This window comes from Daucus carota, chromosome 1, assembly GCF_001625215.2.
Source record: "Daucus carota subsp. sativus chromosome 1, DH1 v3.0, whole genome shotgun sequence".
NCBI classification, from domain to species: Eukaryota; Viridiplantae; Streptophyta; class Magnoliopsida; order Apiales; family Apiaceae; genus Daucus; species Daucus carota.
Genome location: NC_030381.2, coordinates 1,476,200 through 1,493,181, shown reverse-complemented (window position 1 = coordinate 1,493,181; position 16,982 = coordinate 1,476,200). Strand labels below are relative to the sequence as shown.

The 16,982-nt window shown below is 34.6% G+C and overlaps 3 protein-coding genes across 5 annotated transcripts; 1 reads left to right on the top strand and 2 right to left on the bottom strand.

Annotated features, from left to right (window-relative positions):
* Positions 1–2,594: 2,594 nt before the first annotated feature.
* On the bottom strand, positions 2,595–3,979 carry LOC108215877 (probable indole-3-pyruvate monooxygenase YUCCA5). The gene is made up of 3 exons (XM_017388483.2): positions 3,344–3,979; positions 2,873–3,247; positions 2,595–2,789 (listed from the first exon to the last, which is right to left on the bottom strand). Exons 1-3 carry the CDS (start codon positions 3,977–3,979, stop codon positions 2,595–2,597), a joined length of 1,206 nt encoding a protein of 401 aa, XP_017243972.2.
* A 1,898-nt stretch (positions 3,980–5,877) lies between these two features.
* Positions 5,878–10,098, bottom strand: LOC108197639 (uncharacterized). 3 transcript variants are annotated; one of them, XM_017365320.2, is made up of 7 exons: positions 9,973–10,098; positions 9,441–9,554; positions 8,410–8,613; positions 7,956–8,018; positions 7,386–7,496; positions 6,205–6,284; positions 5,878–6,134 (listed from the first exon to the last, which is right to left on the bottom strand). In XM_017365320.2, the coding sequence occupies exons 1-7, from the start codon at positions 10,004–10,006 to the stop codon at positions 6,099–6,101; spliced, it is 642 nt and encodes a 213-aa protein (XP_017220809.1). In that variant the 5' UTR covers positions 10,007–10,098; the 3' UTR covers positions 5,878–6,098. The 3 variants fall into 3 exon arrangements, with proteins under 3 accessions (XP_017220809.1, XP_017220801.1, XP_017220827.1); XM_017365312.2 differs by having other exon boundaries at positions 5,878–6,284; XM_017365338.2 differs by lacking the exon at positions 6,205–6,284.
* A 3,309-nt stretch (positions 10,099–13,407) lies between these two features.
* On the top strand, positions 13,408–16,930 carry LOC108204844 (uncharacterized). Its single transcript, XM_017374485.2, has 3 exons — positions 13,408–14,271; positions 15,357–15,443; positions 15,545–16,930. Exons 1-3 carry the CDS (start codon positions 13,903–13,905, stop codon positions 16,796–16,798), a joined length of 1,710 nt encoding a protein of 569 aa, XP_017229974.1. The 5' UTR covers positions 13,408–13,902; the 3' UTR covers positions 16,799–16,930.
* Positions 16,931–16,982: the final 52 nt, after the last annotated feature.

Genomic DNA, 16,982 nt, shown 5'->3' with positions numbered 1-16,982 from the left:
AGAATTATTAAATGGTTGTTTCTTTTTCCATCTTTACCCATATTTATTGTGTTGACTTCTTATTGTATAGTGGTACATTGAAATAATAAATAATAGAGGGTAAAGATGGAAGATGGGTGATAAATATGCATCAAAAAAGGAGAAGCACAACTATTTTGGAATAAAAAAAATTTCCAAAAGGCTTATCTAATTTGGGATGGAGGGAGTAAATTACAAGAAAAACAAGAACAATGTTAGATACCCAAAAAAAATTTTAAATTTCTTTACCAAATGATGTGTGACAAGAGGAAGATATAGATTGAAGTATATACGAGGTGGGTCTCGGTCTCATTATTATTCGAACCAATGAGACTTCCATACATCAATTGTGAAAAAAATGAGAATCGTATTATTATTAATATGCGTGGAATCGATGGCCAACTTTATTTGAAAACAAGAATGAGGAAACGTTTTTTAAGATACTTAACATTTTCTTAACATTAAAAAATTATATTAAAGAAAAAACCGGACAATATAATATAGACAAATATAGCTAAAACAAAATGCAAAGTAAATATATTTTGATATTATGGTGAGGTCATGCTTAATCATAGCTGAAATCGTGCTTACATGTATTCAACCTGCATGTCAATCTAACGCTCTTGTTTTGATTTCATTTAGTGTCCAAATTTGGACAAACCATTATATATATTTTATTTGACAAACCATTATATATATTTTATATGTCTATAGGTCGTTTGGCTTTTGATTCATATTTCTAAATTGTTTATTATACAGTAAAAGTATTACTTTTAATTTTTTTTGTAATTATCATGCTAATCGAATAATTTTATTCATGAAAAAATAATTTTAAAAATAATATTTTTTTGTTGTGTAGTTAAAACTCTTAAAATTATGTCCAAATAGTCAAAAAATTTATAAAACAAAATTAGCTGAACCCTTCTCCTTTTAAGACATGCATTTTCCAACACTCTTTCAAAATTCCACTCCTTATTTGCATTTTCAATATACTATATATTTAATACTCCCTCATCTCATCATGCATGTCCAGGACGGAACCAGGGGACTAGCCCCGGCGCCAGCCCCGGCTAAGAAAAAAATAATAAATATAATTTATTTTTAATTTTTTAGCCCGGGGATAAATTTAAATATGATTATATATATAAAAAATAGCCCATTTAACATGGTGGTTTACATCGAGAAAGTCATATTTAAAGACATAAACGATGAAGTTGTCTTACAACGCTATCAAAATATGCAAAATCCTAGAATTCAGTTGTCATCCATTCCTTCTTAAAAAAAAGACAATAAAGATGTCATCACTTAAACAATTAAGGTATGCATATTTACTTTTAATTTTTTTGCTAAAATTTTAATAATAGTTTAGCCCGGGGTCGAAATTAATCCTGGTTCCGCCACTGTGCATCTCCCTTTTAATTAGTAAATATACTATACATCGACTGAAATTTATCTAACATAACTTTCTATTTTTTAATATAATAGATAGATACTATTTTTTTAATATTTTATCAAAAATTGGTCAATTTAACTTCTAACTAACATGAAAAAAATATATTAAATTCGGGACGGAAAGAATACTAGCGGAAGTCTTTACAGTAGAGATGGAGAAAAACCAAATCATTTAACAAGAGGGTCATCTTGGGATGGAAATGGAAATGAGTATATGGTTTGTCGTAGTTGCTGCATGTCTTGCACTTGAACATGTTTATGATCAAAGTTTTTCTGTGTTTGATGTTGTTTGACTCTCTGTTCCTTGTTTTATTTCTTGGATTTACTACTTCAAATAAATTCTTTAGTTGAAGTTCTCATTCTCTGCATTCTGTTTCTTCAAAATGACAGGCATGGAAGTTTGTGACACTATATTACAAACTTACATCAACCAGAATAATACAGTGAACAAACTTCTGATGGGATTTCAGCTCACATATTGTATATGAGTTCCTTAAAATTTTAAGTAGGCAGGGGAAGAATTTTAGCATTAATGAACATTCGCAGAGAAGACCCCCTCAATTATGCAGAAGCAGAGCTGCAGAGAGACAGAGACTTGAAAAAACTGAACCTGCAACTTTATGCATTAAGAGTAGTCGTGCCTAATAGCTCGATCTAAGACGAACAAAGAGGCTTTGTTGAGTGATGCCGTTGCTTGTAACAAAGCTTCAAAAGGAAGTCAAGACCTTGGAAAAAATTGTAGCCGCATCTTTAAACACAAACCTAAACTCCTGTGAATATCACAACCAAGTGTCTAACATTTAAATAGATCCTTCGATCATTTAGGCTGACGTGAACTTCTGAGACGTGCACTCATTTCTCTGAGGATTTTTTTTTTTGTAGAAAGCATTCCTTGTAGCTTAAATGGAGCATCCCAACCCTCTAAAATCGTTAGTTAAAATGAGTAAAAAATATCATAAGTAACAATAATAGAGAATATGTGAAGATTCATGCATTCCAATTATCACACATTCTTCTTATCTACAAATTTACTAGCCCCTAATGTTGGTTATATTTGTCCTAATGAGAGAGAATACATGACTGAAGTTGGTCTGATATGTCAATAGAAATGTCAATATATGTGGTCAGACATTTGGTTTCTTCTGCTTCAACCCCTTCTTCCAGAGCTCAGCAATATCTTGGGCAACTCTCATGGCATCTGCAGAAGCACCAAGTAGTCCTCTCTTTGTGAATCCAACTGCATAGAGTCCATTCTTTCCCTTCCAGCTATTCGGAAAAGGTGTCTTGGGATACCCGGATTTAGAGAAAAACTCAGTTTCCTGTCATAAATAATGTTATCAATCAATTCTTTAAAAAGATGAAACAGAAAAAGAAGAAACAAATAAAAGCACCATTTTCTCACCTGTAGCCAAGAGAGAACATTACTGCGGTATCCAGTGGCCAAAATTACTGAATCAATCTCTAGTTGTTGACCATTTACAAGCTCTACCATGGTTTTGGAGAACTTCTTGATTCCAGGAACCACTTTGATACCGCCAGATCGGATTTTCTCCAGTGCTCCAATATCAAGAACAGGTGTTTTTCCGTCATCTTTGATCTTTAACTCCATGGGACCGATTGATGGCTTTTTTATACCATACTTCTCAAGGTCACCAAGTATAGACCATGTCAGTGTCAGTAAAATCTTGTCGACTAGCCACACGGGAAGCCATTTCATCATCATCATTGCCCAATCAAATGTTGATTTGCCGAATATTTCTCTTGGCAATACATGAACCTGTGGAAATATTTTACAAAAATCTTTAGTACTTGATATCATCTGACACATGATTTGCATAGTCAAATTATATCAAAACTTCTATTGAAGACTTACCGGGCTTCTAGACACCATTGATGGCTTAGCATTATGATTACAAAGATCAAGTGAAACTTCCATGCCAGTATTTCCACACCCCACAACAAGAACTTTTTTCCCACTATAATCTTTACCCGACTTGTACTCACGGCCATGTATAACTTCACCGCCAAAATCTCCTAGTCCTGCAATCTCCGGGATCACAGGCTCTGCATTTTCTCCTGTGGCCACCACAATCCACTGACAAATGTAGTCAACCTCAGACCTGACAGACCCCTTTGTTGAAACAGTTGTTACTCGCCATGCACGAGCAGCCTCATCGTACTTAGCAGACTCCACAGACTCATTGAATTGTGGTTTGATGCCAAAATGATCTGCATATGATTCAATATACTGAATGAACTGTTTTCTGGTAGGGTATTCTGGATAATCCTCTGGGAATGGTAGTTTTGGAAGCTGACAAAACTGTTTGGGAAGGTGAAGCTTAAGGCGATCATAAGTCCTGTTTTGCCACAAAGAAGCTAAACAATCAGCTCTTTCCACAACCACAAAAGGGACACACTGTTCTTTAAGGCATGCTCCCACAGCGAGTCCAGATGGTCCTGCTCCGATGATCAGAGGACCGTTCACCCAGACACACCTGCGCGAAAACATGCCATTTTGCTCAGGACCACCAGCCATTTTCCGCAAACAGATTGTTGAGAAATTTTTTGTGTTTGCAAGACAAGAAGCTACTGGTTGTGTTGAAGATTTGCTTTGTGTTTGCAACAGAAGTAGCTGTTTTTCTAGCTGGAGAATCGGTTCAGGTTCTGAGCAAAAACGTTAATCTGGATTCCATTAAATACTAAAAATTCACTCGGATTTCCTAAAAAAAAATTCTATTTCAGTTTTACATTCAGAATCAGCCGTATTTCATCATCTGTTTCCGTTTCAACATTATTTTTTTCCTTTTTCAGTTTCAAATTCTAATATCCAAATAGATATGACCAGTATTATGCATGTTATGTACAGATTCATCTGGATTTCTTTTCTCTCTTTTCTTTTTTTCTTTTTCCTTTTTCACTGTAATTTAAATATCAACTATATAGTTTTAGAAATTTATTTTGATTCGAGTAATCTACATATAAGTTTTCCTATTGAGCGTTTCCATTTTATCTCTTCATAACTTTATCCTTTTCTCTGCGGTATTTGAATATTATTATCTATTTATATATTAGAATTAAGTTAAAGTTATAAATTTATAGCATAAAAACTATTGCCCTGATGTCAGAATTTGCCCATGTTTACATCAGCGCTAGGCTACTTTTTTATGTGCTTCCAATAGATCATTATGAAATAGATACAGCGAATAAATCTTTAATTTGAATTTAATTTAAATTACGGGCATTTACGATCTGATTCAGCACTAGCCATCGCGGACTATATACAGACACTCATGATCACCACACAGTGAAGACATGAGTGATATAAGAACTTGTAGCCTGGATAAAAGTGTATTTTGATCAACTTATGAATATTCTTTATTGCTGTGCAATGCAGTTTATGGTTTTGATCAAGTCCTTTTGGCTAGGCGTAGTTTAATTATCCATGCATGTCTGAGTTCAATGGTTGAAGTCTTTGCTACTTTTTGATTCTTTTCTGCTTGCCAAAGTCTCGAGACTCTCGACAGCTTAGACTCTCGACAGCTTAGTAGTTGCTCTCCTTGTATATCTTGTTATTTTACAAATATAGTTGACATTGTCAAAGTTTCGAGACTCTCGACAGCTTAGTAGTTGCTCTCCTTGTATATCTTGTTATTCGACAAATATAGTTGACATCATATCGACGTCATGCTTATACGTAGCTGAAATCATAATTATATGTATATTACCTTCATCTTAATATAATAGTCTTGTTTTAATTTGATTTAATAACCAAATTTTGTCCAACTATTACAAATATTATATAATTAAGAATATTTTAAAATTACATGCTTCTCTTTTTTCGATATACATTAATCGATAAAGTAGCTTCCGGGAAAAGAAAATCCGTGTTCGTCGATTCAGGTGAAGAGATCATGTCGTGATTTTATTCGAATTCTGGAAGCTTGTGACACTATATAACGAACTTTACATGCTAAGACTGTGGTGGACTCAGACTGTGAGAGTGTGATTTTAAGAAAAACTCAGGAGACTCGGGCTAAGAGCACCAAAGGACATGCTGATGAATTATATGCATAAGGTTACACTTTCATTAAAGCTTCTAGAATGAACTTTAAAAACTCCATATCCATTATATAATATATATAGCTATATCGAATTTTTCTTTTTAGATCGGATATGCTATCGGACTTAATTTTTCGTTTTCAACCAAGTACCTCCAGTGACATACTATCATGTTACTCCATACTTCATTAATCAATTTATCAAAGTCCACTGGTGGGTTTATCCTCTGTTGTCCGGGTTTATCCTCTGTTGTCCCGGACATACGGGTTAGACTCTGGCTCACCCCGAGATTTATTAGAACAGATACTAATTTGTAAGGCATATAAGCCTGCATTGTAAAAAAAAAAAGGTCATTCAATATGTCCAATTCTGAGCAATATGTGACACTGTTCAAAAAGGAAAGTATAAAACACTTGCTTTATCCAAGTAATACGAAAACTAATATACTAAAAATTGCTCTTCAGAGCCTTAAGCAACACTATAATATACCTGCAAACCAAAAAAAAAAAATACATTGTATATATAAACATTACTTAACGTCGCCTGAGGCCACCGACTTCGGCCAGAGCTCACACCAACTTGGCCCTGCTAACCGCTCCATACTCCTACAACAACAAAATAAATCTCAATCTCGACATCCCATTTATTAAAACCAGAAATGATCTGCTCAACCACCTCAGTGGAGCTGAAGACTTCAGCAAAATTCTCATAGATATGTAGTAACTTAAACTTAAAATTGCCACCAAGGTTGGTTCCTGAACGGCAAAACATAAAACATAGGTTTTAGAACATGATTGTGATCAGCAAGTAATACATATAAACTACAACCCCACAGCTTTTTTAACATAATTTGTCTTGTAACAGAAATTTAGAATTCTAAGATCTGCAAACCAAGTTTCCAATTTCTCCTATAGTCTATAAGCGCTGCTTAATTTCAGCATTCACTATCCATATGCCAAAGAAAGGATGCCAAGATTGGAACCTCAAACAACAAGTTAATTAATCCATGACAAAGCTATTAGTTACAGATTGTAGAATTACATGCTGCAAAACAATCCACCTTCATCTTTAGAGAGATTTTAAAATGTGGAATGAAGATTTCTTTTAAACTTTGACATTGCTATCTTTGCCTACCCTAGCAGTGAAACATGTGGAAAAAATAGCTTTAATAAATAACGATTATAAATAACAAACAGGAAGACATGCCTGCATAATGCAGTATCAAATAATACAGCCATTATTAATTTATCAAGCTTTAATGTTGTGTTTGGTTGGGATGAATGATACAGGAAGGAATGGAATGAAAAATGAACTATATTATGGACATTTTTTAAGAAATTTCATTACTTCCTCCATTCCATTCCTTGCATCATATGCTAGATATCACACCTTCTATTTGAGATGGAATGCTCCATTCTCTCCTATCCTCAATTTCTTCTCAAATCTCATCATAGCAATTTTGCACTCCTTCAAATTTTTTTCAAAACTTTCTTCCTATCTCTATTAGTTTCAAGTATTTTTACTCATTCCATTCCATTCCATTCCATTCTCCCCAACCAAACACAACATAAGGGTTACTGTGATCACATTTTAAGGCGGGGTCAGGCACATCTATATAGCAGTGACCAATTTCAGGATCCAGTATCTTAACGAGATCACATTTTAAGGTGGGGTCATCCACAACCATAGCATGCAAGTATGCATACAAGTTTAGAGCTAATTGGGACCTTAACTTGTTAAATTCACACGACGTTTACCACAACAACACAAGCTTTGTTTTTCAAATTATATTCCCAGATCATTTACTTTTTTAACTGCACAAAAAGGTTAAAAATTTATCAAAACAAGCTATATACCATCAGGGCCTGGGGCTAATCTCGTCATATTCACAGCCTTTTTTAGTATCCCGCCAGGACCCAAGACCTTGAGGTGCATACCCTTTGCAACAGCGACAAAATCAGCAGTTACTGCACATCACAACACAGCACTAATATGTATATCACATGACCACAATTGCAGAATTATGATGCATAAAGTAGATTAAATAGTTCCACAGAAATTTTAGTAAAGAATTATGCTCTGACTGCTAGTGTCATGTTCATTCACTAGCTGAAAATCTCATAAAAGTACCAAAAGCTCGAACATGAGCAACTAAAAGTACAATGCCACTACAAATAAAACAAATGTAACTTAATTACAAACTAAAGATGATACCCATCACAATTTTTTTTTTGTTGCATAAACCTATTATGCAGGTTTACGTTAACGAAAAATTGAAGCTTTCGAGAGCCAAAGAAGAATGTGAATTTATAAAAAATCAAGAAATAAATTAATGGTCATGTTGAAATAGGTGTCAACGACAAATAATAAGAAAGAACTAATAAATTAATCACAACAAGCACAACTAATATTCTTCAAGAGAGTACCTTTGTTGAGGATTTGCAATCTCCTTGAGGACATTCTGATTTTTATCTGCTGAAGCTGCTTCTCTTTGGGTTCCAGAGAGAGAGAGAGAGAGAGGTGAAGGTGTAAGATTACTAGGGTACAAAATTATTTAACTGGTAGCGTATTCAGAAGAACTGATATAATTTGATGAAAATAATTATGAATAGAAATTATATTATCGTAGTGAACTAAAAATTTAAAGTATATTTTTCATGTATATTCAATCGAACATGAAAATAAATTTAACAAAATAACATTTGTTTTATTCAATATCATTACTTGACAGTTGACACCTATAAAACATGTAGTTAGTCAATAAATCTCTATTCTGAAGTTTTTGAAACAATTTAAATCTTACAAAATTGTAGTTATGAGGTAAATTAATCTATTGCATTTATAATGCTAGTAAATTATATAAATAAACATTACTTCAACCTGAGCCCTTAGGCAACTGACTAAGAAAGCTCTCACCAACTTGCCCCTGCTTACTGCTCCCCCCTCTTACACCAACTGTAACCTCAATCTTGACATTGCATTCATTAGAACCAGCAATGATCTGCTCAACCACCTCAGTAGAGCTGAAGACTTCAATGAGATTCTCGTAAATACATAACTTAAAGTAGCCATGAAGATTATTTCCTGAAAGGTGTAGCATAAAACATAAGTTCGAGAACATAATGCTGATCAGGAAGTAATGTATATAAACTACAACCCTCAAGCTATTCTAACGTGGCTAGTCTTGTAACAGAAAATTTGAAATCTAAGATCTGCAACACAAGTTTCCCGTTTCTCCTATAAGCACCGCTTAATTTCAGTATTCACAATCCATACGTCAAAGCAAAGATCCAAGAGTTTAACCTTAAACAGCAAATTAATTAATTCATTACAAAGCTTATAAAGTTACAGATTGCAATATTACAGACTGCAAGAACAATCCGCCTTGTTCATTTGTAGAGATCTTTTAAATTGGATGAAGATGTTTCTTAAACTTTGACATTGCTATCTTTTCCCTACTCCAGCAGTGAAAAATGTGGAAAAAACAGGTGAAACTATCAATGATGATACATCTTAAACGGGAAGACATGCCTGCATAGTGGAGTATCAAATAACGCACCGATAGACCACTTTGCTATTGATTTATCAAGCTTTAAGGGTTACCATGATCACATTTTAAGGTGAGGTCAGCCACATCTATATAGCAGCGACCAATTTCAGGATCAAGTACCAAACCAAGATTACACATGTAAGTATGCGTACAAGTTTATACCACCTTGAATTGTTTGACTAATACACCGTTTACCACAACTATACAAGTTTTGCTTTACAAATGACGAATTGACGACCCCAAATTATACACTTTTCTAACCACACAAATCTCATCCCGGAGTTCCACAAATATTCTAAAGTTCAACGATAGACCATTTAATACGTAACAGGTTATAATTTTATCAAAACAAATTGCATACCATTAGGGCCTGGGCCTAATCTCGATCTAATACACATAATCTTTGGTGGTATCATGAACGGACCCAAGACCTTAAGGTGCATGCGCTTTGCAACCGCGGCAACATCAGCAGTTACTGCACATTACAACACAGCACTACTATAAATATCGCATGATTGATCACAATTGCGGAATTGCAATGCATAAAGTAGATTAAATAGTTCCACAGAAACTTCTGCCTAAAATTATGCTATAATGTCATAATGTCACATTCATCACTAGCAAATAATCAGACAGAAGTACAATAAACTCTAATATGAGCAATTAAAAGTACAATGTCACTACAAACTTAACTAAAACAAAACAAAACAAAACTTAGTTACAAACTAAAGATAATACCCATCACAGAAAAAAGGTTTGCATAAGCCCATTATATAGATTTACGTTAATGAAAAATCGAAGCTTTCGAGGGCCAAGAAAAATGTGATTAATTGTAAATCAAGAACTAACAGATTAAACACAGGGAGCAAAATTGATATTATCGTAGAGGGTACCTTTGTCGAGGCTGTTGGCACTCCTGGAGGACATACTTATAAATATGTGCTCAAGGCTCAAGCTGCTTCTCTTGGGGGTCCTCCATGGAGAGAGATGAAAAGCGGCCTAAATTTACTAGCTAAAAAATACTTCCCCTACTATCTCATACTCCCTCTGTCCCATAATAAGAGTCGCTTCGACTTTTTTCACGTAATTTGAGGTGTAAAAAAAACATATCTCTTATTTTTCAAATTTTCTTTTTCTGAATAAAAGTTTAACATTTATATTTTTATTCAAAAAAATAAAATTTTAAAAAAAATATGTAGAGACATGTTTTTTTTACACCTCAAATTACGTTTAAAAAGTCCAAGTAACTCTTATTATGGGACAGAGGGAGTATTTAACAATAAAAACTACTATCACACCCACTACTTTCCTCCCCTATCTCAAATCTATTATTAAATATTGATAGGTCCCACCACTTTACCAACTTTTCATCTAATTTTACTCATTTTTTTATACATTGTTTTGGTCTCCGTGTCCCCCTCCAATGTAAACAATTGAGAGGGACGGAGGGAGTATTTAACTGGGAGACTTGCGTGGGTAAAAATGGGGATTCGAATTCAATTGACCTATGTGGGATTTTTCACATCTTTTTGAATTTTTAGTTAAATTAGAATATAATTAATAAATTCATAAAATATTTTAAAGAATTGATCGGGAACTTTTGAATGACTAGAAAATATTTACAACATGTAAATAAATAGATATTAAGTTTACTGGGTTTATTTTTGAAATCGTGTATTATAAATAAAAGGGAAATTCCATTTAGTACCATTGTACTTTTGGCTTTTTGGTTTGATACCACGTGACTTTTTGGACTTCCGTGTGGCACTACTGAACTATTGACTTTTTACTTAACATAGCATTCTGTTAAACAAACGTTAGTTACACTGTTAAATTCAAAAAAAAAAAAAACAGGATAAAAGAAAAGGTGAAGAAAATTAGGATATTTCTTATCTCTTTAAACCCTAGCTTGCCTCCGCCACTAAAATCCGACGCCTCCACCTTCGATTTACACCCACACGGACACTAATTACATACATAAAGATATGAACATACACCCATTTAATACCCACATCATCCCTCTCTGTTACTCTTGTAATTCCGCAACTCTATTCCTTCAGCTTCCGCAACTCCATTTCTTCAGCTGCATCACTGTCTAACGCCGCCACCCTTCAGCCACCAAAATCAACTCCCAAAACAATCGACCACCACCAAGCACACTCCCTCAGATCTTTCTCTCGCCATCTTTGACCACCAAATCCCGATAGAACGTCACTTGCCGTTCATCTCCCATCTATCCCAGCGCCACTTATTCATGACAAGACCTCAACCCTCCAAACCTCTAACTTAACACGCCACCACCAACCCTAATTTCTTTTGCCTCTTTTTTCCTCTGTTTACTCATTTTAATCTTGTTTTGTTTTCATTTATATGTTTAAATATGTATTACATTTTATTTTAGTCTTTTTCATTTTTTAATTTAACTAAAATATTTTTTTTAACAGCCTACTAACGTTTTGTCTGACAGAAGGGCATATACAGTACAAAGTCAATAGTTCAGTATGCCACACGGAAGTTCCAAAAATCATGTGATATCAAACGGAAAAGCTAAAAGTACAGTGGTACTAAATGGAATTTCCCTAAAGAAAAATATGTTAAGCTCCCAAAGAAAAAAAAAAACTATTTCTATTTTCTTCTTCTGAATTTTACCTGGTCAATATGGCAAGTACTTTCAAGGTTCTATTGTACTTATTGTCTTTGCTCGTGCAACATTAGTTTGTAGCTGTGAATTGCTTTGAGGTTTTTTCACTTGTTTTATGCTTGCAGATTACGTGAACAATTGAACCTACAGATTAGAAAATGTCAAAAAGTGATTTTGATTTTTAAATTAAATTATTCAGACATCTAATCTAAGTGTGCCTTAGAATTTTTTTCTTAAATATTTGATGATCACAGCATATATATATCAAAGAAAAAAATATTTTACGAAAATAGAGAAGCATCGGTTGAAATTTGAATATGTACTAGTAGGGAAAGAAATGAGGCCTGTCAAGCCTCTTTTGGTTATTTGAACTTGCCTTTTCTTTTTTCTTTGTCTGTTTTTACTTAGTTCGCTTTTGCCTTGAGGAGTTGAGGTACATATATGAATGGCAAAGGCAATTACCCAGCAATTCACATGCATCAGGTACATATATTTTCTTTGACTTTTCTGTCACTGAATTTTCAAATTTATCATCTCTGTCCTAATTTCAACATAGACAAAATTATTAATCAGATCCAAAAATGTATATGTATCCGAAATTTTAATTGTCGAAGTCACCTCCAAAGAATGTTTTTTTTTTTTTTAAAACCTCCAAAGAATGTTTTAATATTTTATAATATAAAATAAAATATGAAACCTGTTTCGGATATTATCAAACTTTAACGTCGTGACAAATAAATATTATTTATAATATATAATATATATTAATATTTTTAAAATTTTGTAAAATATAAAGAATTTGATCAAACTTTAATCAATTTTTTAAATGATACCAATTTGATACTTAACCCTAACAAGTACTTAAGGGGGCGTTTGGTTCCTTTCGGAGAAACGGAACGGAATCTCGAAAGGGAAATATGGAGAAAAGGAAAGAATGATTGTGAATTGTTTTACCTGTTTGGTTTTAATCCGGAAACGGAATGAAGAATGATATGACAAGTTTTTCCGGCGAACTTGGTCGGAAAAGCTCAAATCCAGTGAACTCGAATTTTCCGACGAGGCTAATTTGAATATTAAAAATCACGAAATTATATGAACATGCTCATAATCACACGATCTATCAATCTACATCATTATAATTCGAATAAAAGCTATTAAAATGAAAATTAATATTCAACTCAAAATTCGGAAATTACCAAACTAAATTTTGATGGTATAGACGGACAGGAGATTGAAAAACGAGTAATTTGATTACTCAAGCTTCAAATTTGGATACCGGAATCACTTTCAAAATTATCTTTGATTCAAGAAGAACTAACGACGTCAAATCAGATTTAACGGAAGGACCCAGATAAAAAAAATATTCAAAAGTTGAATTATTTATGAATTGACATTTATAGTTCAGGGACCTAAAAAAAAGTGTCTAGAGTTAAGGGACTTTAAAATTAATTTTCCCTTTTCCTTTTCTTTTCTCAATTAACCCTAATCAAACGGGTCCTAAATTTTAAGTTTTAACCCAGCAGTCCGAGTACTGTATATGGACTTTTTTCTTTCTCTTTTTGAATATAGAGAGAATCCACAATCCTCTATCACTAACCCCACGTCCCCACCTTTCCCAAAGTATTTTTGATAAATAATAAAAAATATTGTTAATAAATTTTAAAAACCTCCCAGTGTTTTGTACTTATATAAGGGGAAGCGTGTAGCATACGTGTTTAACTCACTCACTAAAACTCACCTCCGAGTCATGACTCACCTACCCGTACCCTTTCACTACCTCTATCAGATTTTCCTCCTCTTCATAATCCCAAGTCTCCCCTCTTTACTTCACTAGGGTTTGCTCAAATATTTTTTATTTATTTATATTTAATTTCTTTTTTATCTTAACAGTACTCTCCGTTTCAAACTATGCTTCTAAATTCTCTTGTATTTATGTCTTTCTTTATGCAAACTATCAGATTGTTGTTGTAGATTGTTTTAAGTTTTTTCCAGTTGTTTTATGGTTGTAGATTACTTGAATCTTTTTAGATTTGCGTGTTTGCTTAAAGGGGACATGGGTTTTTTTGTTTATGCTAAAATTTAGATACCCTTTTGAGTATAGTTGATTTTGGGGTTTTTTTATGTGATTCTTGTTGAGAATCTTGGAGACCCAGTTGAAAAGATTCAATCTTTATGGTTCTTGATGGATCCAGAGTATGTAGTTTTGGATGCGAGCTCAGATGAAGATGTGGGCTTGGATGAGAAGGTAGTGTTTGATGATAGTGGAGAAGATGATTGTGATTGGATACAAGAGCTACTTAAAGAGGTTGATAGACAGACTAGCACTGAGGATTCTGATGAGTCTGATGATGTGGTTTTAGTGAGTGAGGTTGTGGTGAGTCCTAAGTCTAAGTTGAAGAATTCTGATACTGGTTTGAAGGATTTGAATGATGAGGAAGATGATGATGATTGCGTGGTTTTGGATGGCGATCCTGATAAGCCGGAAGCAGTCGAGAATAATCAGCTGGTGGATGAGTCTGATGAGCTGCAAATTGTTGCTGAGACGGGACAGGTATTGGATTATCGGAAGCTGACCATTAATTGTGATATTTGTGTGTGTGTGGTGGTGTTAGTATGATTCGACAAAGTAGTTATGCTTTTGTGCTGGTTTTGCTTGTTATTGATTATGCTGCTTGCTTATAAACTGTACTTGCTTTAAGTTGCTGTTTGCCTGCTTTCTAAATTCAAGTGTGCCAAATATTTAAGCTCGATTGGATGCAGGGATATAATTTTATAATGATGCTCACAGAATTTAGTCTACTTGAGAAAGTGGAAAATGTTGCATGATGTATTAATAGCAATTTATTAACATCTTGCTTTAGCTGGTCACAGAAAATCTCCGCTGGAGTTGAATGATATATTTTTTTTCATAGTGTTTTAGACGTCGTTTTTCTCAGATGCACCAATTAGATGTCCTTGTTCTATATGTGATAATGCTTTATCAGTGTAATGTGGAGATATTGAAGTCTAATAAACGTCAGCCTTAGGAGCTCTTTGGTGCAATGAATTCTAATATATTTGCAGCTTGTATTTTATACAAGGTGGGTAAATTAGTATCACTTGTGCTATTGGCAGCGATGGACAAAGTTCATTGTAGCTCCAGCATAAGATTTTTTATAATCTGAAGGATGCAAGCTTCGACTGGAGCAAGAAAGTTGCTAAACAGTCACTATGCTTGAGTGGGTATGAACAGACATATCTATTTGCAATATTGAGTTTTCAATGTTCTCAATGACCCCTGCAGAGTATTGATGTATTGCGATTGTATTGATAAATATGTTTCTTAATTAACTGTTTGAAGTAATATGTATTCTTTTATGTGTGTTTTTTTTATTTGACAATACAGCTAATTAAAAGGAGCCAGTCCAGAACACCCCCCCTCCCCCCTACTCTTTAGATTGTTGTAAATTCAAACTTTCTTGCCTATTTGGCCGAGTCCTGTAGGATGATTTAAATTCTGATGTAAATAATATATGTATGATGACACTTGCTTCCGATATGGTTTCATAATAGTAATTCTGCTTTTACTAATGGTTGTCTATACTAATGGCGTGTGATTCTAATTTTTGACTTTCTTTTCTCTTTCGTGATCTACAGGTGGCTTGTAGAGACTATCCCCACCCACGACATCTCTGTGCTAAGTATCAGTTCACTTCCACTGCACATGAAACACACTGCGGCCAGGTTAGGAATTTCTTTCTGATCTGGATTTGAGAATGATTTACACTTAAAATATACTGATATTGGCAGCAGTTAACAGTCATGATCCTTTTTTCCTATTTCAGTGTCACTGTTATGTCTGTGACTTGCTGGCTCCATGTCTCCATTGGGATGGAAATCATTGCCATGCCACCGATAAAGAAGAATATTGGAAAAATGAGAGGAAGTCATTAAAGAACAGACACCAAGCTGCTGTATCAGTTCCTAGAGTTTACACTTCTCTGTCAGCTGAGATGATCCCAATCAGTCAAGGTCCGGTATCAGTTTCATTTGAACCCACCTATGTACCCTCCGGTCAGGTCCCCGGACCAGCAACAATTCGTGCATGTTCATGGTCAACTAATTTTGCACCGGGATTTGATCATTCTGGACAGGTGCCTAGAAACAGATTTCGGCCGAACTTGGTGTTGCAGCACCTGCGCAGTACAGATAACGATCTTCTTCAAAGGGATCGAAGACATACTGCCGGTAATGCAGCCCTTCAAGTTAAATCTCCTCCCTCAGTGTTTAAAAGAACCGGCGGGGGTCCTCTATTGTCCAACAGAAGGTATTGTTTATCTAACCAAACATATAGAGCCCAATATATGAGCATACCTCCTCAAATGCCAATACCAGTTCACAACAATTCCATGAGATGGCAACCTTTATTTCCCCAGTTGGGTCCGGAGTTGAACACTTATCAACTTCCCCCACAACCAAATATTCATGCAAACTTTTCAAATTCCTTGCCTTACCAACCCCAGCTATCCTCCACACCAAATGTGATGAATAACCATATGAACATGATGCCTTCTCAGCCTATGGTCTCTCCCCCATCGAGCACGGCCAATTTCTTTGTGAGTTCAGTCACTGAACACCAAGTCCCAACTCAGGCATATCATTATGGCAACACCTTTTTAAGGCCTCCTCAATCCCAATTGTCTCTCCAACCAATTGTCGATAACAGCTACACAAACAGAATGCCTTCCGAACCACTGATATATGGTCAGCTTAATGCTGCTCCAAACGAGTATCAGAATATTAATTTGAATCAGGACCATAGCTTTCTGGGTTCGACTGAAGAAGACATCGACTTGAGTTGCATCAATTTAACTTCTGAGAGCAACCAAGAACCTACACCCCAACATCAAGATATAGGTTTAGTAACTGAGCATGAGGCCTTGCCGCGTACTGAACAACAGGATGACCTTTTTGGTGGAAGCCCAAATCTTGATGCGCTAAACTTTCAGTATGATAGTTGGAACTTAGGTAGTAGTGATAAACCAGTACATTCTCCAGAACCAGATATATCAGATTCTAGCTTTTTCTTTGGATTGTAATGTGGTGGTGTTAAAGATGTAGCTAGGAGAGTAATTATTAGTTTATTGCAGAATCAAGCCAGTAGTTAAAATCTGTAATTTGCTTAGTTGGTTTTTTATTTTGAAGAAGAAAAAAAAATCTCTTTTTTCCCAGATTTAATTCACTACTGCCCTCTCATTTTGTAATCTGTATCTATTTTTCTCG